Genomic DNA, 27,497 nt, shown 5'->3' with positions numbered 1-27,497 from the left:
ATCCATACCCATCAACTGGTCACAATGGGGGCTCCAAGCTCGACAAGAGAACCCATCGCCATCGTTGGCACAGCTTGCCGCTTCCCCGGTGGAGCAAACACCCCATCAAAGCTATGGGATCTCCTCTGCGAGAAGAGAGACGTGCAGACACCCATCCCACCAGAACGATTCAACCCAGATGCCTTCTACCACAGAAATGGGGAGAAGAGTGGTTGTACAGACGTCAAGAAGGCCTACCTCTTGACTGATGATATCCGCGCCTTCGATGCGTCTTTCTTCAAGATCAACCCAAGGGAGGCCGAGGCCATGGACCCTCAGCAGCGGTTGCTTCTTGAGACTGTCTATGAAGCGACTGAAGCTGCCGGTCTCCCCTATGAGGACCTCAAGGGGTCCAACACAGCCGTCTACGTCGGCTCCATGACAGGGGACTATCATGAGATGCTCCTTCGTGATCCTCAGGACATGCCCAAGTACATGGCAACAGGCACTGCTCGAAGTATCCTCTCAAACCGCGTATCCTACTTTTTCGACTGGAAAGGTCCTTCCATGACCATCGACACAGCATGTTCCTCCAGTCTTGTTGCCGTGCATGAGGCCGTCACGGCACTCCGCCTAGGAGTATCAAACCTTGCCTGTGCTGCCGGTGCCAACTTGATCCTCGGCCCAGAAATGATGATTTCAGAGTCCAAGCTTCACATGCTCTCGCCGACGGGCCGGAGCAAGATGTGGGATGACTCAGCCAATGGCTATGCCCGAGGCGAAGGTACAGCAGCCATCATGATGAAGACTCTCTCTCAAGCACTGAGTGATGGAGACCATGTCTACGGAGTCATTCGTGAGACTGGCGTGAACTCGGATGGACGTTAGTACCCCCTTCTCTACGCATTACCTCATGATAATGCTAACTATTGTCAGATACCAATGGCATTACCCTCCCAAGTTCAGAGTCCCAGAAGACTCTGATTAGGCAAACATATACCAATGCTGGTCTAAGCCTCATCAAAGAACGATGCCAGTTCTTCGAGGCTCACGGGACAGGTACCCCTGCTGGTGACCCCATCGAGGCCCGGGCTATTCATGAGGCGTTTTTCGAGGACGCTGCAGGCAGTTCAGATCAGATGTTTGTCGGCTCAGTAAAGACCGCTATTGGACATCTAGAGGGTTGTGCTGGTCTCGCCGGCCTCATCAAGGCTCTTGAGGCCGTTCGGAGAGGTGTTATTCCTCCTAACCAACTATTCGAAAACCTCAACCCTGCCCTCAAGCCTTTTGCAGGCAACCTCTCCATTCCCAGAGAGACACTTCCTTGGCCAGAAATCGCGCCTGGCACACCTCGTCGTGCAAGTGTCAACTCTTTTGGTTTTGGCGGAACCAATGCCCATGCCATCATCGAGAGCTTTGACAACACACCTCAACCACTCCCTACAGGAGGCATCCTCTCTTATCCCCTCGTTCTTTCTGCCAACTCAGAAAAGTCTCTCCGAAGACAGATCTCTCAACTCCACGACACACTACAAGAGGCTGGAGAAGGTGAAGCACAGGACATTCTCTACACCCTAGCACAGAGACGCTCTCAGCTTTCAGCCAGAACCTACTTCTCAGGTCATACTCAGGAAGAGCTTTTGAAGAAACTCAGTGCTGCATCAGCTGAAGATGCCACTATTACAGTTGCCAGCCAAGAGACTACAAATCAGACTCCACGCATCCTTGGCGTTTTTACTGGTCAAGGTGCACAGTGGCCGACTATGGGTCGTGAGATTCTGAAGTCTTCTGCCTTTGCACGGGACCTCATCACAAGGCTAGAGACCTCACTTGCGAGCCTTAAAGAACCGCCAACCTGGACACTGTCCGAACAGATTCTCGCAGACCCCGAGAGTTCTCGGCTGGGTGAGGCCGCCGTCTCCCAGCCCGTTTGTACTGCAGTCCAGCTTATGCTGGTCGAGTTACTTCGCAAAGCTGGCATCACCTTCGGTACTGTGATTGGCCACTCGTCCGGGGAGATTGCCGCTGCTTATGCAGCCGGCTTCCTTACCCCTGAGGATGCCATCCGTATTGCCTACTGTCGTGGTGTGTGCGCCAAACTTGCTGGCGGGGAAGAGGGACAGAAGGGCTCCATGATGGCCGTGGGCCTTTCCTATGAAGAGGCTGCTTGCTTCTGTGAAGACCACTTCCCTGGTCGTATCGACGTCGCTGCTAGCAACGCTCCCAGCAGTGCCACACTGTCAGGAGACAAGGATGCCATCTTGGAGGCCAAGGCGCTTCTGGACGAGCAAGGAACGTTTGCTCGCGTCTTGAAGGTCGATACGGCGTATCACTCTCGCCACATGCAGCCTTGTGCCGAACCCTACATGGCACTTCTTCGCGAGTCAAATATCCAGCTCTTGCCTGGTGATGACTCTTGTGAGTGGTTCTCGAGTGTCATTGGGGAGCGTATGAGTGCCTTCACTCATGGTCAGCTATTGACAGGCGAGTACTGGGTTGAGAACATGGTCAAGCCTGTACTCTTCACGCTTGCCTCAGAGCTCGCAGCCGATAGCAAGCTACCATGCCATGTCGCCCTCGAGGTTGGTCCTCATCCAGCTCTCAAGGGTCCCTTCAGCCAGACATACAAGCGGGCTACGGGTTCTCAGCTGCCCTACCAGGGAGCGTTGACGCGAAATTTGCACGACGTTGAGGCCCTCAGCGATGCCCTCGGCTTCATCTGGGCTCGCCTTGGCAAGTCTGCTGTCAACTTTGCCAGCTACGCCGAGTTGTTCTCAGTGTCAAAGACGAGCTTGTCAACAAACCTGCCTTCCTATCCATGGGATCACTCTCAGTCTTTCTGGAAGGAATCTCGCAAGTCTGCCAACTTCCGTCAACGCACAAGCCCGCCGCACCCACTCCTAGGCACTCGCTCAACAGAAGATGCGACACAAGACTTGAGATGGCTCAACATTTTGCACCTGGATGACGCCCCCTGGGTAGAGGGCCACAAGGTTGAAGGTCTTGTGGTCTACCCTGCCGCCGCATACCTTGTCATGGCGATGGAGTCTGCCAAGTCAATCGACGAGACTAGGACCATCCAACTCGTCGAACTCTTCAATGTTCAAATTCTCAGTGCTATTCAGCTGAGCCAGGACTCGCAAGGCGTGGAGACCCTATTTACTCTTGAGATTGACGATGTCAGCTCTGCCGTTGCCACTGCGAGGTGGTCGCTATTCACTTCCTTGGTCGGACGAGGTAGTAACTGGAAGTGCAATGCCAAGGGCCACTTGCGTGTTGAGTTCGGCTCCGAGGTACAAGACTCGCTTCTGCCGTCGCGTAACCCTCCTGTGGCATCCCTAACCTCCGTCGACATGGAGCGCTTCTACACCTCTCTAGCCGAGATTGGTCTGGAGTACACGGGCGCCTTCAAGCACCTGGCCAATGTCCAAAGACAATCGGGCTTTGCTACCGCCAAGGCCAGTCAGATGAGCACTGACTTTTCGGCGATGATCCATCCTGCTCTGCTTGACTCAGCCTTCCAATCACTCTTTGCGGCGTACTGCTGGCCCGATGATGGTAGCCTTGCTGCACCGTTTGTGCCAACATTCTTCAAGAGTCTGCGCATCGTGAGCCTTGACTATGTCGAGAACGGTCAAGAGCTGACAATTGACTCGTATCTGACGGATACGAATGATCGAGAGATCACTGCCGACCTCGATGTCTTCACCAGCGACAATGAAAAACCCCTGCTCCAACTTCAAGGCTTGACCTGCACATCATTGCTCAGGCCTGGACCCAGCAACGCCAAGGAGCTGTACACGCAAACCAAGTGGGAGGTCGACATCAGCTGTGCCGTCGCCTCGCTCGATGTCCAACAGCACGATGCTGCAGAGGATCTAGATCTCGTCGATCTGTGCGAGCGCCTGTCGTACTATTACTTGAGGGAGCTCAACCGAAAGGTCGACCGCAGCGAGGTTCCTGTCATGGATTGGCACTTCCAGCGCATCTTTGAGTGGATCGACTACCTCTTCCCAATCATCGAAGCCGGCAAGCACACCACGGTCAGAAAGGAGTGGTCAGCAGATGAAGGGCCGTGGCTCCTCCAACAGGCTTCCAAGTTCCCCGACCAAATCGATCTTCTGCTTATCCAAGCCGTTGGTGAGAATCTGACTGAAGTTGTGCGCAAGGAGACCACCATGTTGGAACACATGGTCCGCAACGATGTGCTCAACCGCTTCTACAAGTTCGGCCTGGGCTTCCAGCGTGCCAACGGTTATCTCAGTCGGATCTCGAAGCAGGTCGCTCATCGATACCCACGGATGAAGATCCTCGAGATCGGTGCCGGAACTGGTGGTGCGACCAAGGGCATCCTCGAGTCTCTCGGGTCCACCTTTGAGAGCTACACATTCACCGACATCTCCACAGGTTTCTTCGAAGCTGCTGCCGAGGCCTTCGAGCCGTGGGTATCGAAGATGATCTTCAAGCCTCTCAATGTGGAGAACGATCCGGTTGAGCAGGGTTTCCCAGAGGCGCAGTACGACTTCATCGTCGCTTCCAACGTACTCCACGCCACAAAGTCGCTCTCGACCACCATGCGCAACGTGAGGCGACTGCTTAAGCCTGGCGGTCAGCTCTTGCTTCTTGAAGTCACAAGTGACATTGTGCGTGTGAGGTTGATGATGTCTGGTCTTTCTGGATGGTGGCTCGGCGGTGACGATGGTCGTCGATATGCACCCACGATCACTGTGCCTGAATGGGACTCGTTGCTGCGATCAACTGGGTTCTCTGGTGTTGATCACACAGTCAACGATTTTTACGACCCCTCGAAGTACATGACCTCGGTGATGCTGTCGCAGGCTGTCGACGACAACCACGTTCCGGTCCTCCGACAGCCCCTCGCCAGTGCTCTCGATTGGCTCCCTCAACGATGCATCACGATCATCGGCGGGAAGAACGGCATTAGCCAGCAAGTCTCACAGGCTTTGCTTGTGATGAATGGTGCTTCGCCGGATCTGATCAACCATGTCGATTCATTCGAGCAGCTTGCTTCGAAGCCCGAGTTACCCCTGCGAGCTGTTCTTATCCTCGAAGATCTCGACGAGCCGGTCCTCAAGAGTCTCACATCGGAGAAGCTTGCCGGCCTGCAAAGGACCATCAACGACTCCCGTCAGATCCTTTGGGTGTCCAAGGGCTGCCAGAAGGACGAACCATATGCCAACATGTCGACGGGTCTATGCCGCAGTCTCGCCTCGGAATATCCTCACATCCAGCTCCAGCATATTGACATCGAGACCGACCTGGACTCATTGGCTTTATCTCGAATTGTCGAGGCTCTGATCAGGATCCTGTACAAGGCGTCGCTCAAGCAAGAGGACGATCTCCTGTGGTCGCATGAGGCTGAACTCATTTTGGAAGACGAGGGACGATGGCTGATTCCCCGAATCCTCCCCGATGACAGGCTCAATGACCATCTCAATGCCGGCAAGATGAAGATCAAGACCAATGCTTCGCTAGCAGACACGCCTGTCGAGATCCAGCAGGCCGGCGGTCAGTGGGTCATCTCTCAGTCCGTTCCGTCACTACCAATCTCGGACAACGCAAGCCATGTGCGCATCAAGATCGGCTATTCGACACTGCACGCTGTCTGTGTTGGAGGTAGTCGAGTATACTTGAGCTACGGCCATAGAGTGGCCGGATCGACCGCTCCCGTCATTGCTCTCTCGCAGACAGCCGGGTCCATCATCTCGGTGCCTGAATCGCAAGTCTTTGATGTGCCGCAAGGTTTCGATATTGACCAATCAGCTTCACTGCGTAGTCTTGCACTCACGGCCATCGTGGAGAGTGTCTTGGCTGAGTGGGATTCTGGCGTTGCGGTTATCGTCCATGAGGCAGATAATTACCTGGGAGCGGCTTTTGACTCAAAGTGTCGCGAGATTGGTCTCAAGCTCGTCCGAACCACTTCTAAACCAGATAAAAAGGATGATGCGATCTTCATCCATCCTCTTGCCCCCGAGCGAGTCGTCAAGAAGGTGTTGCCGCATGTTGAGGTGGCAGTTGTCGTTGACCTCTCGGGTAGGGACTACAGCGCTGTGGACTCCCCACTCCGACGTCACGTGCTGACCTCAACCAAATTCCTTGAGCTATCGGATCTGATTGGCGGCGTCACGTGTGGCCTTCGCAACATCAACATCCAACGCGTTCAAGACGCGATCGAGTCCTCGCTCAAGTCTCCTTCCGATGGCCCCGTCGTTAATATCTCGGAGGTCTCCGGCCTCCAGATCTCGGAAACTGCCTATAGCACGGTGGTAGACTGGTCGACCGAGAAGCCAATCCCAGTCCAAGTCCAGCCACTGCAAGCAAATCGTCTTCTGCGAAGCGACAAGACTTACCTCTTGGCCGGCTGCACGGGTGGTCTTGGAAAAGCTCTTTGCCGATGGATGGTCGCTGCTGGTGTTCGGCATCTCGCTCTCACCACTCGCAATGTTGAAGCTATCGACAAGGTCTGGCTTGAAGGCCTTCGTCTACAGGGCGCCGATGTCAGACTCTTCCAGGTAGACGTAGGCGACAAGGCTGCCCTGGAGCGTGCCCATGCCCAAGTTACAGCTGAAATGCCTCCCATTTGTGGTGTTGCTAACGCTGCCATGGTTCTGTCTGATCGCTCCTTTGGTGAACTCAAGGTCGGCGACTTTGACAAGGTCTTTGGGCCCAAGGTCCGTGGCACGCAAAACCTCCATGAGCTGTTCCAAGATGAGCCACTGGACTTTTTCATCATGTTCTCCTCACTCGCTAGTGTGGTCGGCAACCGAGGACAGGCAAATTATGCCGCGGCCAACCTGTTCATGACAGCAGTTGCCGAGCAGCGACGAGCAAAGAACCTCGCTGCGTCGGTCATCCATATCGGCATGATCCTCGGTGTGGGCTATGTGTCGTCCACTGGCGCATACGAGGCGACGTTGAGACAGTACAACTACATGCCCATCTCCGAGCCTGACTTCCTCAACATGTTCTCCGAAGCCATCCTGGTTGGTCAGCCAGGATCAAGCCACGCCCCGGAGCTCATCACCGGCCTTAACCGATACAGCCTGCAGGAAGATGCCCCTAAGTTCTTCTGGCATGAGAACATGCGCTTCTCTCACCACACCCTGGAAGAGCAACATCAAGAATCGACATCCACCACCAAGGCCTCCATCTCTCAGCGCCTTGCTCAAGTTCAAACACCCGCTGAAATGCTCGAAGTCGTGGAAGAAGAGTTTTGCACCAAGTTGGAACGAATGCTTCAGGCCGAGAGTGGCACGATCAAGGTCTCTCAGCCCTTGATGAGCCTGGGAGTTGACTCGTTGATCGCCGCTGAGATCCGGTCTTGGTTCTTCAAGGAGCTTGATGTCGATATGCCGGTTCTGGAGATTCTCAACACTGCATCGGTTGCCGAGATCTGCTCGACTGCCGTCGCAAGTCTTGCTCCTCTTGCTCCCCAAGAGCCAGCCGACACAAAGACCCTGGTTACGAGCGAAGTAAGTTAATTGTGTCAAACCTCTGTTCCAGCGTCAATACTAACATTACACAGGCTGTGCAGTCCCTCAATGCTGTCTCTGGAAACGGGTCCTCATCCTCTCGAGCGCCTACCGAGTTCAACTCGTCCACTCTCAAGAGCGGTGCGCAGTCTACCCAAGGAACAAGTGTTTCTGGCGACAAGGATACGAGCTCTGTCGATGGAAGCGCCAAGGTCGAACGGAATGGACCACTGTCATTTGCTCAGGAGCGAATTTGGTTCTTGCAACAGTATCTGCAAGATGCCACCACATTCAACGTCACGATGGCGTATCGCATCACTGGACCCCTGCGTGTGAATGACCTGGAGAGTGCTTTCCAGAAGGTTATTCAGCGCCATGAATCCCTCCGGACTGGCTTCCACATGGATGCTGAAACGACCGTCCCAGCTCAGATCATCTATGAGCAGTCGCCATTCAGGTTGGAGCAGCGCAACGACTCCGATATCACCAAGGAATTTGAGGAACTGCAGAGCACTCACTACGACTTGGAGAATGGTCGTGTGCTCAAGGCCATTGTGTTGACCGAGCCTGACACGGACGAGCATATCCTGCTTGTTGGCTTCCATCACATCGCCTTGGATGGCTTCAGTGCCCAGATTCTAGTCCGCGACCTGGCAATCGCTTACGCCGGAGGCAATCTTGCCCCTCTGGACAAGGGATACTTGGACTTTGCTGTGGACCAACGAGCTGCAGTCTACCCGGTCGAAACCCTGCAGTACTGGAAGACAGAGTTTGAGACTCTTCCCCCGGCTTTGCCTGTCTTTGACTTTGCTGAGACCAAGACCCGGCTGCCTTTGACTGACTACAAGACGCGGGTAACTGAGCGGACACTGCAGCCTGATGTTGCTGGCAAGGCAAAGTCTGCTGCTAGGGCTCTTGCTGCGACACCCTTCCATGTTTACCTTGCTGCCCTGCAGGTTCTCTTGAGCGACTTTGCCTCAACTCAAGATGTGTGCATTGGAATCACCGATGCCAACAAGAACGATGCTGCCCACATGAACACGATTGGCTTCTTTGTCAACCTCCTTCCATTGCGTTTCCAACTGTCTGCTTCCCAGACACTGGCTGAGCTCGTCTCCAACACGAAAGCCAAGGCTAATGGCGCCCTCACTCACTCTCGTCTGCCTTTCGACGTTCTTCTCGATGAGCTCAAGATTCCCCGGTCGACCTCACACAGCCCGCTCTTCCAGGCCGTATTGAACATCAAGATGGGATCGACGCAGACGGTGCCCCTTGCTGATTGCCAAGCTGAGGTTATCGACTTCAAGGATGTCAATAACCCATACGATTTGGCGTTTGACATTGAGACCTACCCCAATGGCTCGACCTCGATCAGTGTCAAGAGCCAAGAGTACCTGTACACCAAGAATGAGCTCGACCTCATCCTCGAGTCTTACATCAACCTCCTCAGTCTCTTTGAAAAGGACTCATCCAAGACCTTGGAACAAGTCTTGCAATGCGCTCCCGATGAGGCTCAGAGGGCTCTGACACTGGGACGCGGAGAGAGGATTCCCTCGCCATCCTTTGACACCCTTTCACACTACTTTGAGGACTGGGTCAAAAGGCAGCCCGATGCTATCGCGATTCGCGATGACCAGGGAACAACTCTGTCCTATGGCCAGCTCAAGTCGTTCGTCAACAACATTGCTGCCACCCTAGAAAAGTCTGGCTTGACGCCTGGCGCACGTGTTGGAGTCTACTGCGAGCCGAGCATCTTCATCATTGCGTCACTGTTGGCGATTGCGGAGGTTGGCGGAGTCTACGTGCCGTTGGATCCTCAGAACCCCATCAAGCGACTGCAGCTCATTGTCGATGACTGCGAGCCAGAGATCCTTCTCTTCGACGAGTCGACTAAGGAGTCGGCACCCAAGCTTCAAACCAATGCAAGCCTCATCAACATCTACAACGTTCGACGACTGCCATCGAGCGCGGCCGTCACAAACCACGCTCAAGGATGGGGTATGGCCTACATGTTCTACACCAGCGGCACAACAGGTGTCCCCAAGGGTGTCGCCCTGACTCACGCCAACCTGGTTCACCACATAGACTCCATCATTCACTTCTACGGCATCAAGCGAGGCACCATGCTTCAGCAGGCGCCTTTGGGCTTTGACATGTCTCTGACGCAAATGTCTCTGTCAACTATGCTGGGCGGAACACTCGTGGTAGCTTCCCGCGAAGCTCGGAAGGACCCTCTGCAACTCGCCAAGCTGATGTTGTCTGAAAGGGTCACTCACACATTCATGACGCCCACTCTAGCCGTTGCCCTGATCCACCATGGCTATGAGTACCTGGTCAAGTGTGTCGACTGGGAGTTTTCTCTTCTTTCTGGTGAAGCCTTCCGCGGGCATGTCATCAGCGAGTTTCAACGACTTGGTCTTTCGCAACTCAAGCTCTTCAACGGCTACGGGCCAACCGAGATCACCATCAATAGCAGCAGTGGTCTGAACGAGCTTGATGCTGCGGCGCCTCGAGACACCCGAAACCCCACAATCGGTCTCACGCTGCCCAACTACTCCTGCTACATCCTGGACGAGGACCTCAAGCCAGTTCGTCCTGGTCATGCGGGCGAGCTGTTTGTGGGCGGCGCAGGCATTGCAGTCGGGTACCTTCGAAGGGATGAACTCAACAAGGAAAGATTCCTTCCTGATCCATTTGCATCTCCAGAAGATATCGCTCGAGGCTGGTCGCGTATGTACCGCACGGGCGACAAGGCAAAGTTCCTCCCTGATGGAAGAATCGTCTTCTTGGGACGCATTGCAGGCGATTCACAGATCAAACTTCGAGGATTCCGAATTGAGCTCGAGGACATTGCCAACACCATTGTCAAGAGCTCAGGCGGTGTCGTGTCTGAGGCGGCGGTCTCTTTCCGACAGGGGGTCAACGGACCAGATGACAGCGCCTTTCTCATCGCTTTCGCTATCATCTCCCAGACCAACCGCCCTGAGGATCCATTTGCTTTCTTCAAGCAGCTTTTGAAGGATCTGTCTCTTCCTCGATACATGATTCCTGCCAAGATTGTCCAGGTCGAGCAGCTGCCCATGGGCCCTACTGGCAAGCTGGATCAGACCGCTCTTGATGCGATGCCCATTCCCCAGGATGAGGAGGTCCATGAAGAGACTCTCACAGCAACCCAAGAGAGGCTCAAGGCCTTGTGGTTCGAGGCCCTGCCTGCCGTTGCACCTGGTGCTTTCATCGGCTCTGAGACAGACTTTTTCGAAGCTGGTGGTAATTCCCTCCGCATTGTCATGCTGAGGGAGCACATCGCTCGTGAGTTTGGAGTCATGGTCTCGGTGTTTGACCTTTTTCAGGCTAGCACACTGGGTGGGATGGCTGCAAAGATTGATGGTTCTACTGGAGCAGATGACCAACCTATCATCTGGGAAGAAGAGACCCGGGTTGATATCCCTTCTGGTCTCGAAACGCCAGATGAACCTGCTATCCTTGACGGCGATGAAATTGAGGTGGCTCTGACTGGTGCCACTGGTTTCCTTGGACTCGCTATCCTCAAGTCCTTACTGAAGGACGAGCGAATTTCTCGTGTCCACTGTCTCGCAGTCAGGTCTCCCAGCAAAACGGGAGACGAAGTCTTCAAGTCCCCGCGGATCGTTGTGCACCCTGGCGATCTGTCATCTTCCCGACTGGGTTTGCCAGAGGACGAGTTTGACACGCTGTCCAAGAAGCTTGACATCATCATTCACAACGGAGCTGAGGTGTCGTTCTTGAAGTCTTATCAGTCTCTGAAGAAGGCCAATGTCTCATCGACAAGGGAGCTTGTCCGATTAGCAAGTGGGCGGCAGATTCCCTTCCACTTTGTCTCAACTGGTGGTGTTGTCAACCTCACTGACCACGACGGCCTGCCTGAGATCTCTGTGTCTGGCTTTAAGCCGCCAGTTGATGGAACGGAGGGCTACGCGGCTTCGAAGTGGGCCTCTGAAGTTATCCTCGAGAGTCACGCAGAGAGGGCTCATTTGCCAGTTTGGATTCACCGTCCGGCAAACATCACTGGGGCCGCAGCACCTGCTACCGACCTGATGGGAAGTATCCTTCAGTACTCAACCAAGATGCAGTCTCTGCCGGAGATCTCGAACTGGAATGGCTCATTTGACTTTGTTCCTGTCGAGCAAGTGGCTGACGAGATCGCTGCCTCAATTCACGAAAGCAGAAGCTCAGTGCCAGTTTATAGACATCACTGTGGCGATCGTAAGATCTCTGTCAGCGAGCTTCCTGCGCACCTTGAGGCTGAAATTGGTGCCAAGATGGAGATGGTTGGAGTTGACGAATGGTTGGCTCGGGCAAGAAACACCGGCCTCGACGAAACGACGGCCCTGCTGGTGGAAAAGATGTTGAGTGGTGAGAATGGGGGTACTGTCCCTTGGCTTCGAAATGGAGAGTAGGAAGGTTAGAAGATGGGGAACTCGTTTGGTGGCTGTATAATGGTGGCTGACTTGATTTGATTTCTACTGTACGGGCGTCTGCTTGTCTTTTTCATGGGATATTTCTGTCTTTCTATGTACATGTTTCGGCGTTGGCGCATCAAGAAAGAAGGTTGGTGAAAATTAGAATGAAGATGGAATGGGTTTAGAAAGGACCTTTTCTTTACCTTGGATAGTGATTACCTGGTGTAAAAAATGATTCTATAAGGATGAAAGCATTTTATGGGATGAGAGAATTTTACGAGGATTTGCTAATAATAGCGCTGGCAGCGTGGTGGACAAGTCGTGATGGTCGTCACCAACAAGTCGAGGCTTGGATGTTGGAATTAGCACGAAAGGGAATACTTATTGGTCTAGACGTTGGCCCTTTTTTCAAGCCACGGACAGAAGTGCAACTCAAAGTCTTTCGATGGACGTTGTTCACCAAGTTGAGGAATCCTTGCTGAGATGCGATGGGACAATTGAACAGAGACGTCGTAAGAATGAGCTTTTCGACTCTGTGAATGGCATCATCTAGCTGCCTGTAGATGATGCATGCTATATTCTATCAATTGGCGAACCACAATGTACAACCTCGAGTCAATCATGGGTAGAGACTCCATACAGTGAGACATTTAATTTCGACCCCATCGACCAACACATTCAGTCTCAGACACGCAGCGTCTTTACAGCCGCAACGACAAAGGCGGCCCAGGCAGCCAAATCCACCGAAAGCATCCGACGCGAGTTGACCGTCAGCCACTCATCGAGGCTCCGGTTGACATCCGTGCCCTCCATGATGGCCTGACAACTCGGGGCGATCCAGGGCACGAACAGCAGATGGCCCACGGCGAGCGCCGTGCCCGACACGTACCACCAGACCGAGCCGCGGGCCTGCAGCGCCGGCCGCTGGATGTACAGGTTGGCGACGCCGGTCCAGGTTGAGACGGCGACGAGGCTGACCACGAAGGGAAGGCCGCGGTGGAAGAAGGTGGTAAAGTAGGATTGAAGGAGGGGCTTGCTGGTGGCGCGGTTCTCTGGTCGATTGAGGAGACCAAGGAAGAAGTGCTGATCCCAGGCGTAAAGGAGGGAGCACGTAGTAGAGACGAGGGGAGCGGCGCGAAGGGCCACGACGGGATCGAAGAAGAGACCGGACGCCATTGTGAGAAATAACGCTTTTGGATCGCCTTTTCTCGGCTGTGACGTGAGAATCGTGCTACTGGAAATGTCTTGTGAAGCCAGTGGATCAAGATAAAGGAATGTCGGTGGTGGAGAGTTGATTCAATGCGATGCAGCACCGGAGGGTTTTTAATCGCTGCGGGCGGGGCTCAGCTTACGGCTCCTCAAACACTGGGTAACATTAATTGTCAGAAGCCTCCGGTTCAGTCGCCGATTAACGGGCAGGCAATTCAATTACGCTTTCCCTGTCCAGGGTTACAGGGCGATCATTTGCAGGGAAGATGGAGAGGTGCAGAAAAGAACGAGGTCTGGCGCTTGCACTGTTCTCTTGGCTCTTCTCACGACAGCGTCAACACCATCACCACTTGTAAATGATCAAGACAGCACATTGTGTTTAGTCTTTGCAATGGGTCAATCTCAAGATAATGCGCAGCTTACAACTGCATCTCCTCCTGCGGAAAAAGACATGTCGTCTAACGACAATCCCCCCGAGTCTGAGCCCGCAGCTCCCAAGAAAGGCGCCCGCTTCTGGCTCGTCTTCATCGCCATCGCTCTAACGACTTTCCTCGCAGCCCTCGACACGTCCATCATTTCCACGGCTCTTCCCACGATTGCTTCAGATCTAGGCTCCAACTCTCTCTACGTCTGGATTGTCGATTCCTACCTTCTCGCTTCGACGGCCACCATTCCCATCTTTGCGCAAGCCGCCAACATCTATGGACGACGCAGTCTTACACTCATCGCCGTGTGCTTGTTCACCCTCGGCAGCGGCCTTTGCGGCGGTGCTCATAATACCGCCATGATGATCGGAGGTCGTTCTGTACAAGGTGTCGGCGGCGGCGGCATCCTCACAATGTCAGAGATTGTCGTCTGCGATATGGTCTCTGTTCGGGAGCGAGGCATGTACGCTGGAATCATCGGTGGTGTCTGGGCTATTGCATCAGTCATCGCTCCCATCATGGGCGGCGCCTTTGCTCAGAACGTTTCGTGGCGATGGATCTTTTACATCAACCTCCCCATTGCTGGCGTCGTGCTCGTCGCTTTGATCGTGTTCCTCAAGCTCGCTCGTCCGCCAACGGGCACGTTCAAGGAACAAATGTCGCGAATTGACTGGGGTGGTAGTGTCCTCTTGATCGCTTCAGTCACGGCCGTTGTTCTTGCTTTGAGCTGGGGCGGCTCTGAGCACCCTTGGTCTTCGTGGAGAACCCTCGTTCCTCTGATCCTCGGTCTAGTCGGTCAATTGGCCTTCTTTGCCTACCAGGGCGCACCTTGGCTCAAGGAGCCGACAATGCCTCTCCGTCTGTTTGGCAATCGGACCTCATCCACTCTCTTCGTCATCAGCTTTGTCCATAGTATGCTGCTCTTCTGGGCCTGCTACTTCCTTCCCGTCTACTTCCAAGCTGTCAAAAAGGCTAGCCCTGCTCGTTCAGCTGTGATGCTCTTCCCCATTGCCACCACGAGTGCCCCAGGCGGTGTCATTGCCGGCATATTCATCACAAAGACAGGCAAATACCGAGTGTGGCACTTTGTCGGCTTCGCTCTCATGTCAATCTCGTGCGGTCTTTTCACGCTCCTCGACGATAAATCGTCGATCGGTCGCTGGGTCGGTTTCCAGCTGCTCTTCGGTTTCGGCACAGGCTTCGTCTTCACCAGCTGTCTGCCGCCCATCTTGGCCAGTCTTCCCGACTCTGACGTCGCCACGGCCACAGGCGCGTGGACATTTTTGCGAAACTTTGGCTCCATCTGGGGAATTGCTATCCCGGCCGCGGCCTTCAACACTCGCGTCAATTCGTCTCTTGACAAGGTGTCGGATGGTAGTGTGCGAGCAATGCTCGTCAACGGCGGAGCCTACGAGCACGCGACCAAGACATTTATCCAGGCATTCAACAACACTCCCAGGCTCAAGGCGGAGATTGTCCAGGTCTACCTGGATGGGCTGAAATTGGTCTGGCAGGTCTCAATTGCGTTTTCAGTGCTTGGGTTTGTTCTGGCCTTTTTGGTCAAGTCACTGACGCTACGCGATGAACTCAACACTGAGTATGGTCTCGAGGAGAAGGACACATCCAAGGAGAAGTCGAGCGAGGAGGGAAATACTTCGTGAAGATGTAGTCAACACTTGATCAAGTGCCGTCAACCGTCACTTGCATGATAATATTGCTGGGAAACCCATCATTTCTTTCTCCTGGATAGTACACCACATACCATTGCCGTTGTTTGTCGTTTCGGGTATCTTAGAGTACGCTCATAATAATCCATCTTTTTTGGCCCATGGCCATGTATTTTCTCCTTCACTTGACCCGAGGCAATACTCACATGGAGCGGATCATGGTGGCCTTGATCCGCTGTTGGAGTCGCAAAGGCCACGAATTCCGGGGCTGATCTGCCTTCTAAAGCTTGGGTTACAGTGGGTGGGCATGGTCTCCAGCTGTTTGCTTACACTTACTCACATCTAGTATAAAATCACCACCTCACTTGACCATACCAGTCAAAAAAATCTCAATCTGACATTATTCACCTCGCCTGACCATGGATTTCACTACCTTTCACAACATCATCGGCGGTAAGCCTCGTGCGAGTGACAATTCTCACTCCGGCGTTGATCCTCTCACCCGTACTCCGCTGTGGCCCGTTCCCACTGCGTCACCCCAAGACGTCGACGATGCGGTTGAGGCAGCTCAGCGTGCATTGCCTGCTTGGTCGAAAATGTCGTACGATGAGCGAACAGGGCTTCTAGAGAAGTTTGCAGACTTGTATCTTTCACGTGCTGGCGACTTTTGTCAGTTGCTCGCCTCGGAATGTGGGCGAACAGTAAGGGTAATTACAGAATCACTTGGAGATGCACTAATTTGGTCATTACAGGTTGAGAATGCGGCAATTGAAGTATACTGGGCTGCTCAATGGATTAGATATCCGTGTAAGTTGAATCCATGAGCCGTCCTCTGTTGGATATTTACCAACTCCCATGCTAATTGATCAAAAAGCAAGCTACAAACTGCCCGAAGAGCAGATCGAGGATGACGCGAAGACGGCGATTGTGACCTGCGAGCCTCTTGGTGTTGTCGCCGCCATCTGTCCTTGGAATTGTACTTCTCCCAATCATGATACAAGGCGAAACGATGCTGACAAGTCCTAGTCCCTCTCATGCTAGGTACTTTGGATACCCTCTAAAAACAGCTCAGCATATTGATCACGGCGACAGCGATCGGCAAGATTGCGCCCGCTCTTGCTACTGGAAACTGCGTAATCCTCAAGCCCTCGTGAGGAGCACATTCCCAGTCATGAAGGATCCACTAACGGTACACGTAGTCCATTCACACCGTATACGTCCCTGAAGCTTGTCGAGCTCGCCCAGGAGGTCTTCCCTCCATCGGTGATCCAAGTCCTCAGCGGCGGAAACGACCTTGGCCCAGCCCTCGTCAAACATCCGGGAATCCAGAAAATCTCCTTCACCGGATCTACGGCTACAGGGAAGCAGATCCTCAAGGATGGCGCTGACACGATGAAAAGGATCACTCTAGAAACGTACGTATAGCTTGACGTTTCCTTGTTGCAATGGCTGATCCTGAGTGCAAGCGCTGGAAACAACCCTGCCATTATTCTCCCGGATATCAACGTCACAGCCACCGTGCCGCATATCTCCGGCGGACTATGGTTCAATGCCGGACAGGTTTGCATCGCACCCCGTAGGCTGTACATCCACGCCGACATCTTTGATGCATTTGTTGAGGCATTGGTGGAGACTACCAAGGAGGCAACTAAGGAGATGTCCAAGATCGGACCAGTGCAGAATGAGCTACAGTTTAGGAAACTCGTAAAGACCCTGGACGACGCCAAATCTGCTGGACACGACATGGCTACAGGTGGACCACTAGCCGAGTCCGAAAGAGGAGGTTTCTTTCTCCGTCCGACGATAATCAAGGACGCCTCACCAGAGTCAAGCATCATCAGCGGGGAGCACTTTGGTACGGCTGCACCCACTCCGTTGCATAGCCTATTCCTTGATGAACTAACGACACACAGGACCCATCGTGACCTGCGTCAGATTCTCCAATGCCGACGAAGCGGTCCACCTGGCCAATGCCGGCGAATCGGGCCTCGCCGCGAGCATCTGGACGACCGACTCAACCGCCGCCAAGGCACTCGCGTCACGGCTCGACGTGGGCAGCGTGTACATCAACGGACCTCCGCAGCCAGACCCACGGGTGCCGTTCGGGGGCCATAAGCAGAGCGGCCTGGGTGTGGAGTACGGGCTGCAGGGGTTGCTCTCCTTCTGCCAGACCAAGGCTGTGTACCTGTACAAGTGAGGTACAAAGGATGCGGCACATGGGGATCTGCGAGAGTGCGGCAGGGGTGTGCGGGAGATTCTCTGATCTACACACCCGTGAGAATGGCGTGACGAGTCAACTCAGCCCTGTGGACCTTTTGTGCTGTCCCCCTGGTCTTGCGGTACCCGCCGGAGGATTTTAGCTACCGAACGATTCGGCGTATTCGTCGTTGCAGGGGAGGAGAGAGGCGAACTGAATTGAGATGAGACGAGTGTTGGTGAGACCGTTCGGGGTCATATAATTGAAAATCACATCCACTCTGTTGGTCTAGCAGCAGCAGCCTCAATGCCAATGCTAGGCATCTCGCCTCTGCATTCCCCTTGAAAATTTGTCTCTTAGTTCTTGACATCATGGTCGCCCAGCCCTCACCCATTGTGGGTCGCCTGAAGCTGCCTGAGTCGATGCCGTCGTTGGTGTCTCTCGAGGAGCTCACGGCGACCAAGGTCTTGGTCACTTTTCTCACTATTGTCTTTATTGTCCCAAGAGTATTGACTGTGAGCGCACTTATGGCAATCTAGTTTCACAATCATCTAACCATTCTCTCAGGTGATTAAGAATGCCTTCTCTCCTATCAGCTCTATCCCTGGCCCTCTACTGAACAAGTTGAGTCCATGGCCATTGACCATTGCAACCATCAAGGGCACGAGGTAAGCTTGACCTCTCACCATATCATCATAGCTCCCCTGACACCTCTGCAGTCACCACTTCGCCCGCTCTCTTCATGAGAAGTATGGCCCCATCGTCGTCCTCGCGCCAGGCATGATCGCCGTCGCCGACACAAAGGAGATCAAGCGCATCATCCAGACCGAGGATTGGACCAAGTCTGAAGCCATCTATGGCAACTTTCGTCAAGATCCTCAACGTCCGACGCTCCTCGCGTACACGGACAAGAAGGCGTACGCCAAGCGCAAGAGAATGCTGTCTTCCATGTTCGGCATCAAGTACATCCGCAGCATGGAGCCCATCATGATGACTTGTGTTGAGGCTGCTGTTAAGCAGCTGAACAAGTTCTGCGATCAAAGCACCCAAGGTGTTGCTATCGTGGACATGCAGCATCTCATCCACAGCCTTGCAATTGATATCATTGGCATCACCACCTTTGGAGGCAGTCTAAACGTCGTTGATAATGGAAGCCATCCACTTCCGTCACGTCTCAAGGCTGGACTGAGAATCGCCAGCTTGATGCAGTTGATCCCCTGGATCCGCTTCATTCCCTTCCTTCCTACACGGGACCCATACGTCGATAAATTTACTTACGACATCGTCGATGGGCGGCGGCAGGAATTAGAGTCGAGCCAGCACTCGGACCTGCTGCAGAAGCTTGTCGAGGCGAGTGATGACTCTCCTGGCTCAGACTTCCGTACTTCAGACGTTCAAGATGAGAGTGTCGTCATGCTTACGGCTGGAAGCGAGACGACAGCAAATGCAGAGCTGTTTACGCTCATGATGCTCCTGAAAAATCCCGAAGTCATGAAGAAGCTCGTCGATGAGGTCGATCAGTGGTACCCTCCTTCCGAGCCAGACCGTCAGACTGATTGCGGCTACTCTCAAGCGGGTATGACGTATCTCCAAGCTTGCATCGATGAGACAATGCGTCTCGTGCCTGGACAGGCCACTGGAAGTCCACGTGAAACATCAAAGGACGACGTAGTCCTCGGTTATCGCATCCCCGCTGGCACAACCGTCTTCCCAAACACACAAGAAGGCCACACCCAAGAGGCGCACTGGGAAGAACCCCAAAAGTTTGTTCCAGAGCGTTGGCTCGAAACTCAGGCCACAAATGTGCCGTACTGGCCGTTTTCTGCGGGAAGCCGCGTGTGCATTGGCAAGCACTTTGCGTTCCAGGAGATGCACCTCACGCTGGTTACGCTGCTGCGGAAATTCAAGTTTGAGTATGTGGATGGACAGGACGAGAGCACTGTCTTTCGTGTTGCGCAGCAGCTCAAGGCTGAATCATACCGGATGAAGGTATCGAGGAGATAAGATGTATCCGCGTAGCTGGCCAGCATATCCTAAATCTTGGAGCTGATAGTGGTGGGTGAGGCGTCTTTCGAGACTACGTTCATGATAGATTGTGGTGTGATACGAGGCTGTTCTCGGCCTTCTTATTGAGAAATTGTCGTATAAATTATAATTCAAAATGATTGGCTCCTCTCTCACTGAATGAGTAGCCAACCACGTGTAGCCCCCGACACTGTTCCGAGATTTGTTCCGCTGCGTCTTACATCTGAGTATATAAACAGCCCAGTGCCTCCCCTTGGAACTTCAAAAGTTCTCCCTGTAATTTACCTACCCAACTGCAAGAATGGCCGAAACTGCGCATATCAACGATGTACCCATGCAGGGCAAGGGCCTGTACAGCTCTCACGCTGCTCTGCAGCACGAGGCTATGCTGAAAGCTCTGCCACTCTTACAGCAGGCGACTAACACTGTGGTGGCCAACGTCAACCGCAATCTTCGGCCTATGTCGGTTGTCGAGTATGGCTCTGCACACGGGAATAACTCGTAAGCTGATCTTTGCGTCACTGCCATGGCCCTCTTGCTAATCTTTCATTCTTGTCAGTATCCAACCCATGGCCACCATTCTCGATTCCACTCCGCCTGGAGGTATCCAGTTGGTCTTCAGCGATCGTCCAGAGAATGACTTCAACACTCTCTCAACAACTGTCACGACCTGGGCTGAAGGCTTATATACGGCCAAGTTCCCGCACTCCATCTTCCCGGCCATGATCCCCCGCAGCTTCTACCGCCAAGTCGTGCCCTCTCGGTCCGCCGATCTAGGCTTCTCTCTGGCGGCCCTGCACCATCTTGACCATGTACCCAAGAGCCAAGACGGGATAGATCATCAAGCCCTGCTTAAGAGACAAGCTCACTTGGATCTCCTGCGATTTCTCAAGTTGCGCGCTGATGAGATCGTACCTGGCGGCTCTCTTGTCCTTTCCTTTGTATCTCAGTCGTCTTCTGGCAGAGAGAACTATGCCGGACTCGTGGATGCTTGTCGCAATGCCATGATCGACATGGTCAAGGACGGAATCATTCCTGGTGCAGTAGCTGGATCCTTCTACGTCCCTACGTATAACAGGACGCTGCAAGATGTCCAAAAGGTCATTGAGGAGGTGATCCCAACATGGATCGCCCACGAGGTCTTTGAGCAGGATTGTCTCCATCCTGCAAAGAAGGACCTGGAACTACAGAAGAGATCTGATGGCCACGATGGTGACGAGGCTAGCCGTCGGTACGCTGATATTGTCGTTGATTGGCTCATGGCTGTTTGTGCCGGATACTTCCTCAAGGCTGTCAAGGTGGGATCCGACAACACGTTTACCGACGAAGACGCCGAGAAATTCTTGGCGGATTGGGTCAAGAGAACTAAAGAGCTGTTTTATAAAGATCATCGGGATGAGGATGTGGTTTGTTCGTTTATCTTCGCGAGATTGGAGCGAGTGTAGGGTGGGGAGCTAGTATGAATATATTATTGCTAACTACGGAGTATTTCAATACGGTTTATAATAGACCTGTTACGTTGCGCTTACGATGGATCGCCGCGACCGAGTCATATGTTGTGGCAAGCGTCGAAGCAATCAGACAACCAACATCGCCTCCCTGTACAGCATACCGGCTGAAACCAAGGGACATGGCTGCTTTGTTGATCACACATGCTGCATCTTTGCTATTCCAGGCTTCGGTTTGGCTTGGCCCCGAGCTAAGCACACACCCTGGAAGCGAGGGGACAATAACGTGATAAGGCAACGAAGCGGAGTCATACTTCTTCTGGAGAAGTTCCAACGCAGGTATGAACTCAAGGAAGCTACCCGGCCAACCATGAAGCAACAAGATGGGGATAGCATCATCCTTTTGCGAGAATAATCCAACAAAATGAAGGTCAATATCTCCCTTACCAGTGTCATCTTTGATGCAGATCTTATAGTTTGGAAGTGAGTTGATGCGGGCTTCTTGGGCACGCCAATCAAACTTATTCAACCAGTAGTCCTTGGTTGAGATAAACCACTGCTGTGAGATCCCGTAGCGTCCATCTTGGTGCTGATTCTCCCAGGTCGTGGGCCCGACGCGGGAGAGCCGAAGAAGCTCACGGAGTTGATAACAGTCATCATCGGAGATGTGGAGGGTGAAAGGTCTGGCTACTTCGGGGACTATGTATGGCATAGTATCTACAGAGTGGAAAGGTGGTAGGTTGATAAGAGTAAAAGGTTGCAAGGCTAAATTTAGAGCTGTTGATAAACAACGGGAACTAATAGAGTTGATCTCTTTGAGTGCGCGAAGGCTCCCAACGCGTACCGGACCCACTTTTTCTCACGTAATGACGAGGGTACGGGCGGGGTACGGGAAGGTCTCTCAGAAAGGAATTACAGCCAAAACACCATAGAAATCATTTTGAAGAGACCTATGACTTCTCAATCAATTCCCGGCGAGGCACTTAACGCCTCTGATTCAAGTAGCTATATCACAGAGGAAAATAGCCGCCGCGAGCAGCCCAACGATATCACGTGCCGGCCGGTCTTCAGCCCGGCCACAACCTGCGGGGCTTACTTTCTTCCAATGGAGATGCCTTCACGCGACTTTGAGGTCAAGCCACTGCCCCATACGCCCCTACAGCTCTTCCAGCTCTTCCTACCTTATTCCTTAGTTAAAAGATGGGTCCGATATACCAATAGCTGGGTTGCAAGCCTGCTCCGAGACCGTCAGTTACGCCCGGCAGCCCGGCTTAGAGGCTGGCATGACACCTCCGTCGCCGAGGTATACGTATGGCTTGCTATCCTGATTTACATAGGAATTCACAAGGAACCAAGGCTCCGCGCCCATTGGGAGACTTCTCATCGGGGGCATCAAGGCCCTGACCACTCGATTATTCGATATATGACGTTCGACAGGTTCCAGCTTCTTCAACGGCACCTACGAGTCTTCAACCCGTTCAACCTCGCCGATACAGGCCTTCCGAAGGTCTTCAAGGCCATGGATGACTAGTCTGAGCACCTACAAGCGGCGTCTCTCGAGCTATGGAGCCCGGGCACGAATATCGCTGTGGATGAGTGTATGACCCGCTTCACAGGGAGGTTATATGAGATAACGAAGGTCCCAAATAAACCCACGCCCCTTGGCTTTAAGACCTGGGTTGTGGCCTAGAAGGGCTTCTTCCTACGGTGGATTTGGCACTAGCCGAAGAAGAGATACGGACCTGTTGGTCTCCCCAAGAAGCCGCGCCGGCAGCCAAGGAAGAAGAGTCAGTTTTCTCGTCAACTACGCATTCAGAGACGAAAGGACCTATATACGCCTCTCAATCCGACTCAAAGCGTGGTCGTTGCCCTAGTTAATAAGCTGCCAAAAGCCAGATATCACGTCTTCATCGATAACCTCTTCTCATCGGCGAATCTCTTCACACATCTTCGACGGCTAGGTCACGGGGCCACAGGCATAGCCCGCCGCAACTGTGGTATCTTCAAGCCCTTCGTACAGCTCAAAGTCGATGACACTGCCGGCCGTAACCTTCTTCGGTTTGGCGAGCTTCGAATGGCCCCAACAGTTGATCACAAGGCAAGGAATTTAGACAGATTTAGCTGTATTTCCCTTACTAATTTGTCCCTTGGCTTGGCAGGTCAACCAAATCGCGTGGAAGGATAATGCCCTCGTGCTCTTCCTGACTTCTGTATTCAAGGGCGATGAACGCGTCAACCGGAAGAGGAAGAGGCCAAATATAATGGAAGCCCGGGCACGGCCGATACAGGGTTTTTTTGGTAAGGAAGCTGTGAAGCAATTCGAGATTCCTTCTATTGCTGCTACTTATAACGACGAAATGAATTATGTGGACCGAGGAGACCAACTGAGGGCATCGCTAGGCTATGATCACCGCGTTCGTCGGGGCCCTTGGCAGGCTCTAGCCTGGACCTTCTTATTTGACATTGCCCTCATCAATAGCTATCTTCTTCAACTTCACGGCAGCCCAAGTTAGAAGAGATACAAGTCGCAAGAGGCGTGGCGAGGCTGCCTTGTAGATGCCCTCATCGCGACCTTCAGTCCCGATTTTCATGGAAGGAAGAGATACGGGGCCGGCAACGAAGACCTCAATCACCCGGGCCATAAGCTCAGCTATCGAGGCCGCACCAAGCGCTCTGCCTGTCACGCCTGTCAGGGCCATCGCTGTGGTGTTGTGAGGTCACAAGCAAAAGAGAAGGCGTTGGGGGAGATTGACGGGAACAGGGGGAAAAGGAAGGTGCCCAAATCAAGGTACGGCTGTGAGCTTTGCAATGTTGCACTATGTAACTCATCGTACTGCTTTGACTTATATCACCATAGAATTTAGGTGGGAAAAGAAGTACCTCTCGTAAGCTCCATTTTGATTGGATCAAACCCCTGTCCGGTACGCGTTGGGAGCCTTCGCGCACTCAAAGAGATAGAGATGGAGAGTTAATATGGGGCTAGGGAGCCATATAACTTTATAGAACGGCAAACCTGTCTAATTTTTTCGTCACATTGAGGTCTTAAGCCTGAACTTACACGCGCATAGAGTTTATTAGCCCTCTGTGCCCTGCCTTCCATTCCACAGTAGGTGGCCGAGTATCCGGCAGTGCTAACCAGAAATGGTTCATTCAATAAGGGGTTGGATCTGCACTTGTCTTCGAAAGTGAGAATGACATAGTAAAACGGTGATTTTTTTATCCGTAGTCAGCCAATCCTTACTATAATCATTGCACTTGTCGCATGGATAGCCGGAAAAGCCGGGAGGTTGGTCTCCATATGAATTCAAAATATGTGTGACAAATGAGTCACAATTGAGTTGCATGAGTCAAATGAGTCAAATGGTTCACATATGAGTCATCTTACTAAGTGCTGGTCAAGGATATACTACTGATATCCATGCCATCGGGATCTTGCAACAACCCGTGGCTAACCAATATTGGCAGAACGTCCGCAACTTGTGGAAACCTATACGTCTGCGTTCCCTTTCTCTCGAGTTCAGAATATTAGGCAAAGGCTGGCTGGTGTGCTCAAACCACAAATAAACGGAAAGTCGGACTGAGTTACACTTGCGATATTCTTCTTGTTCCGCAATTTGTACTATATCGACACTACCACGATGTCTCCCCAATTCAGACCTGAACGGGCTGCGGTCGTGAGGTTACGTACAAGCTCTATCCCCAGCTACATCCAAACTATTGTTGGCAAACCATCGCCCATCTCTGATGACATCGAGGAGTTTCGTGGCATACCGTATGCCCATGTGCCGGGAAGATGGGAGCACTCGCGCCTGAGAGATCGTTTACCGCGTGATGTATTTGACGCTACAGAGAACGGGTAAGCCCACATCTTGCACCGCCATTCATGCCACCCGTGATTACACAGCCGATGAGAAACCAGTGTTGCTAATCATTCTGTAGCCCGCGATGCCCTACGCAACGCAAGGGAAACTCACAACCGTTTCAATCATACTTACCGTACCCGAACGACCGCGAGGATGAGTTTGAATGTTTGAACCTTCTCATCGTGCGCCCGAGCAAGGAAGCACTTGCAAAGCACAATCTTGATACCGAGACGACCCAGCTGCCTGTGCTTGTTTGGATCCACGGTGGAGGCTTTACAGACGGCGCAGCCACGGATCCAGTATGGGGTATGGGCTCTAAGATTGCGAGATACATATCAAGTCCTTGTGACAAGACGAGGCATTTGCTAACCACTATTCGCAGATCCCGGCCATATTATCCTTCGTGGACTCTCAAAGGGAACGCCTTTTATTGCGGTATCCATCAACTATCGTCTCAACATTTTTGGGTTCGGTGCTTCATCCGACATGCTTGCGGCCCAGGGCAGTCATGCCTCTCTCAAGGGCGTGAATTTCGGTCTCTACGATCAGAAGCTTGCTTTGATCTGGGTAAAGCGCAGCATTGCTGCATTTGGAGGAGATGACACAAAGATTACAATCATGGGCAATTCCGCTGGTGGAATTTCATGCCACCTTCACCTTCTCGAGGCGGAATTAGGCACAAAGAAACCGCTATTCCGTAGGGCTGGTTTGATGTCAGGGGCGTGTGGGGGTCTCGATTTGACATCGCTGGAAAAAGCAGACGAGCGCTGGGCAGACCTGTACCGATTGTGGTCAGTCCAAGCCCACAACCCGATCGATCGACTCAACATGTTGAGAAGAATACCTGCCAAGGATCTGCTTAGTAGCGTCTCAGAGCTTCACTGGGTGCTTTTCATGTTGGTCATGGACCAGTTGACTATCAAGGAAAGCAACTTGGGCTGTGGTGTTTCCGTCCACCTTGGACAAGGCGGATTGGACGACCAAATCAAGTCGGCCGACGACAACATTCAAATCATGTTGAGCGCAACGGACGACGAGTTCAGAGGCTTTGCCCATATTGCTAACTGGGATTACCCCAAATTTCACTCTCTTGTCGCGTCTAGCTATCCCTCAGAGGCAGCAGCTGAGGAGGTTCTTGAAGCATACGGTATCCTGCATACATCATCCGCTAAAGAACTTTTTGAGGCGTTCTCCCAGTTCATATCTGATGCCACGATGGTACATAAAGTATATCGCGCAAGCGAGTTCTTCAAGGCTCATCGTGGAAAGCAAGCTCTCCTCCATGGTAATAACCCCGAGCGCGTGGGTGTACAATACTACCATTTCGAATTCGGCAATCCCTTCTCCGGCCCCATGCAAGGAATTGCGCATCACGGCGTTGAGTTGGTCTATGCCTTTGGCACTTTCCACGACGCGTTGGAGAAGGCTGACCAGGGGATTTTGGAGGGTTATATTGAACCCGATCAAGAGCTTGCAGAAGTTACTGTTCCTGAACCCCCATCGAATACCGAAGCTGCGGAGTACCGCAAGTCCAACATTGACTTGGGTTATGAACTGCAGGACAAGTTGATCCAATTTGTTGTTGAGGATTGTCGAGAGACCGACCAGCATGCGAATCCCGATGAGATAACGAGATTTTGTCACCACCGATCGGTCCGCATGGAGAGTTGGTCCAGTAGCGAGAAATGGGTGGCAAAGAGGAAGAAATTTGAGCTTTTAGATAAGGATTTGGATTCTTTAATAACTGCCACAAAGAGACTTGTAGGGAGCGTTATAGGTATGGCACTGTGGTGAATTATCCAAGTTGATATCTAGAAAGGTTAAGTTATTCGTCAAGTGCACAAGATATTTCTCTATTCGCATCGCACATCCTGCCCCTCGTAGCCATAATCTTGGATGTTTTCTATCGGTTGTACTGGTTGTAGATAAATGTTTCGGGTCTAGCAATTCAATGCCGTTGGAGAGTACCACGCGGAGGATAAGTCTTGGTCAATTCGTAGTGAGGTATTATCGTAGTCGTATTGGTGGCGGCCATCTTAGAGAGCGTCGTAGATTACTACACAGTAGAGTGCTTGGAAGATGCACCTCAGCTTGGGTGAGTGGTCGGATACGGGGTTTGAAGGCGGCAACGACTGCGGGGGCATGGGCGCATCCTGCGTTCCGGTAGCCCCAATCAGACCTCATGGAGCCAAGTAACGAGTCAATATCTAAGTCCTTGGCTCCGTCGTATCGTGGCCACACCGGAGCCCCATCCAAGCAAGCCGCTGCCATGTTGCTATCTGCTTCCACACGCGGGGATGACTTTGCCTGTACGGAGTAAGTGGAGGCTCTGATATTTCCGATAAGGTCGATTGAGAGTGGGAGGATCTGATTCGCTCATCCCGATAACCCCGGTAATTGACCTTAAGATGTCATCTGCGCCCTACGACACCTGTACTCGTCACTCCGGGCGTCGTCAAGCTAGTTTACGGCTAGTACGTGAGGGTTCAGGGAGAGATCCAAGGCACATGGTGAACGACCTGGGGAGCAGAAGGTAAGAAAATTTATAGCCATCGCTAACAGAAGGGCAAGGAACGCAGCCAGAATCCACCACCTCACTGGTTCGAAGCTCCAAAATAACAATGTCGTCTAAGAAAACAGCCACCCTGTCCTCCAGGCGCGTTCTCTTTTCGTATGCGGATGTGGTGATACCATTGTGGCCCTGAACTAGAGGGCCCATTTCTTCTGGTACGTGGTCTAGCTGCCTTTGCAA

The 27,497-nt window shown here is 52.8% G+C and overlaps 7 protein-coding genes across 7 annotated transcripts; 6 read left to right on the top strand and 1 right to left on the bottom strand.

The window, feature by feature from the left end:
* Positions 1-24: 24 nt before the first annotated feature.
* Positions 25-11,908, top strand: NCS54_00930200 (Hypothetical protein; the record flags this gene model as incomplete). Its single annotated transcript, XM_053154654.1, has 3 exons — positions 25-862; positions 916-7,472; positions 7,526-11,908. The coding sequence occupies 3 exons, from the start codon at positions 25-27 to the stop codon at positions 11,906-11,908; spliced, it is 11,778 nt and encodes a 3,925-aa protein (XP_053010629.1).
* Positions 11,909-12,595: 687 nt separating this feature from the next.
* On the bottom strand, positions 12,596-13,087 carry NCS54_00930100 (Hypothetical protein; the record flags this gene model as incomplete). Its single annotated transcript, XM_053154653.1, has 1 exon — positions 12,596-13,087. One exon carries the CDS (start codon positions 13,085-13,087, stop codon positions 12,596-12,598), a length of 492 nt encoding a protein of 163 aa, XP_053010628.1.
* A 166-nt stretch (positions 13,088-13,253) lies between these two features.
* On the top strand, positions 13,254-15,206 carry NCS54_00930000 (Efflux pump FUS6; the record flags this gene model as incomplete). The annotated part of the gene is made up of 1 exon (XM_053154652.1): positions 13,254-15,206. Exon 1 carries the CDS (start codon positions 13,512-13,514, stop codon positions 15,204-15,206), a length of 1,695 nt encoding a protein of 564 aa, XP_053010627.1. The 5' UTR covers positions 13,254-13,511.
* Positions 15,207-15,631: 425 nt separating this feature from the next.
* NCS54_00929900 (Putative aldehyde dehydrogenase FUS7) lies at positions 15,632-17,409 on the top strand (the record flags this gene model as incomplete). Its single annotated transcript, XM_053154651.1, has 8 exons — positions 15,632-15,913; positions 15,965-16,019; positions 16,087-16,188; positions 16,239-16,253; positions 16,305-16,362; positions 16,412-16,627; positions 16,679-17,067; positions 17,126-17,409. 8 exons carry the CDS (start codon positions 15,632-15,634, stop codon positions 17,407-17,409), a joined length of 1,401 nt encoding a protein of 466 aa, XP_053010626.1.
* A 371-nt stretch (positions 17,410-17,780) lies between these two features.
* NCS54_00929800 (Hypothetical protein) lies at positions 17,781-19,413 on the top strand (the record flags this gene model as incomplete). The annotated part of the gene is made up of 3 exons (XM_053154650.1): positions 17,781-17,924; positions 17,977-18,077; positions 18,129-19,413. 3 exons carry the CDS (start codon positions 17,781-17,783, stop codon positions 19,411-19,413), a joined length of 1,530 nt encoding a protein of 509 aa, XP_053010625.1.
* A 316-nt stretch (positions 19,414-19,729) lies between these two features.
* NCS54_00929700 (Hypothetical protein) lies at positions 19,730-20,879 on the top strand (the record flags this gene model as incomplete). The annotated part of the gene is made up of 2 exons (XM_053154649.1): positions 19,730-19,935; positions 19,994-20,879. The coding sequence occupies exons 1-2, from the start codon at positions 19,736-19,738 to the stop codon at positions 20,877-20,879; spliced, it is 1,086 nt and encodes a 361-aa protein (XP_053010624.1). The 5' UTR covers positions 19,730-19,735.
* Positions 20,880-24,520: 3,641 nt separating this feature from the next.
* Positions 24,521-26,539, top strand: NCS54_00929600 (Carboxylic ester hydrolase; the record flags this gene model as incomplete). Its single annotated transcript, XM_053154648.1, has 3 exons — positions 24,521-24,738; positions 24,822-25,051; positions 25,128-26,539. The coding sequence occupies 3 exons, from the start codon at positions 24,521-24,523 to the stop codon at positions 26,537-26,539; spliced, it is 1,860 nt and encodes a 619-aa protein (XP_053010623.1).
* Between the last annotated feature and the right edge of the window lie 958 nt (positions 26,540-27,497).

This window comes from Fusarium falciforme, chromosome 7, assembly GCF_026873545.1.
Source record: "Fusarium falciforme chromosome 7, complete sequence".
NCBI lineage: Eukaryota > Fungi > Ascomycota > Sordariomycetes > Hypocreales > Nectriaceae > Fusarium > Fusarium falciforme.
The sequence above is the reverse complement of the archived record's forward strand: the minus strand, read 5'-3'. Positions and strand labels throughout refer to the sequence as shown.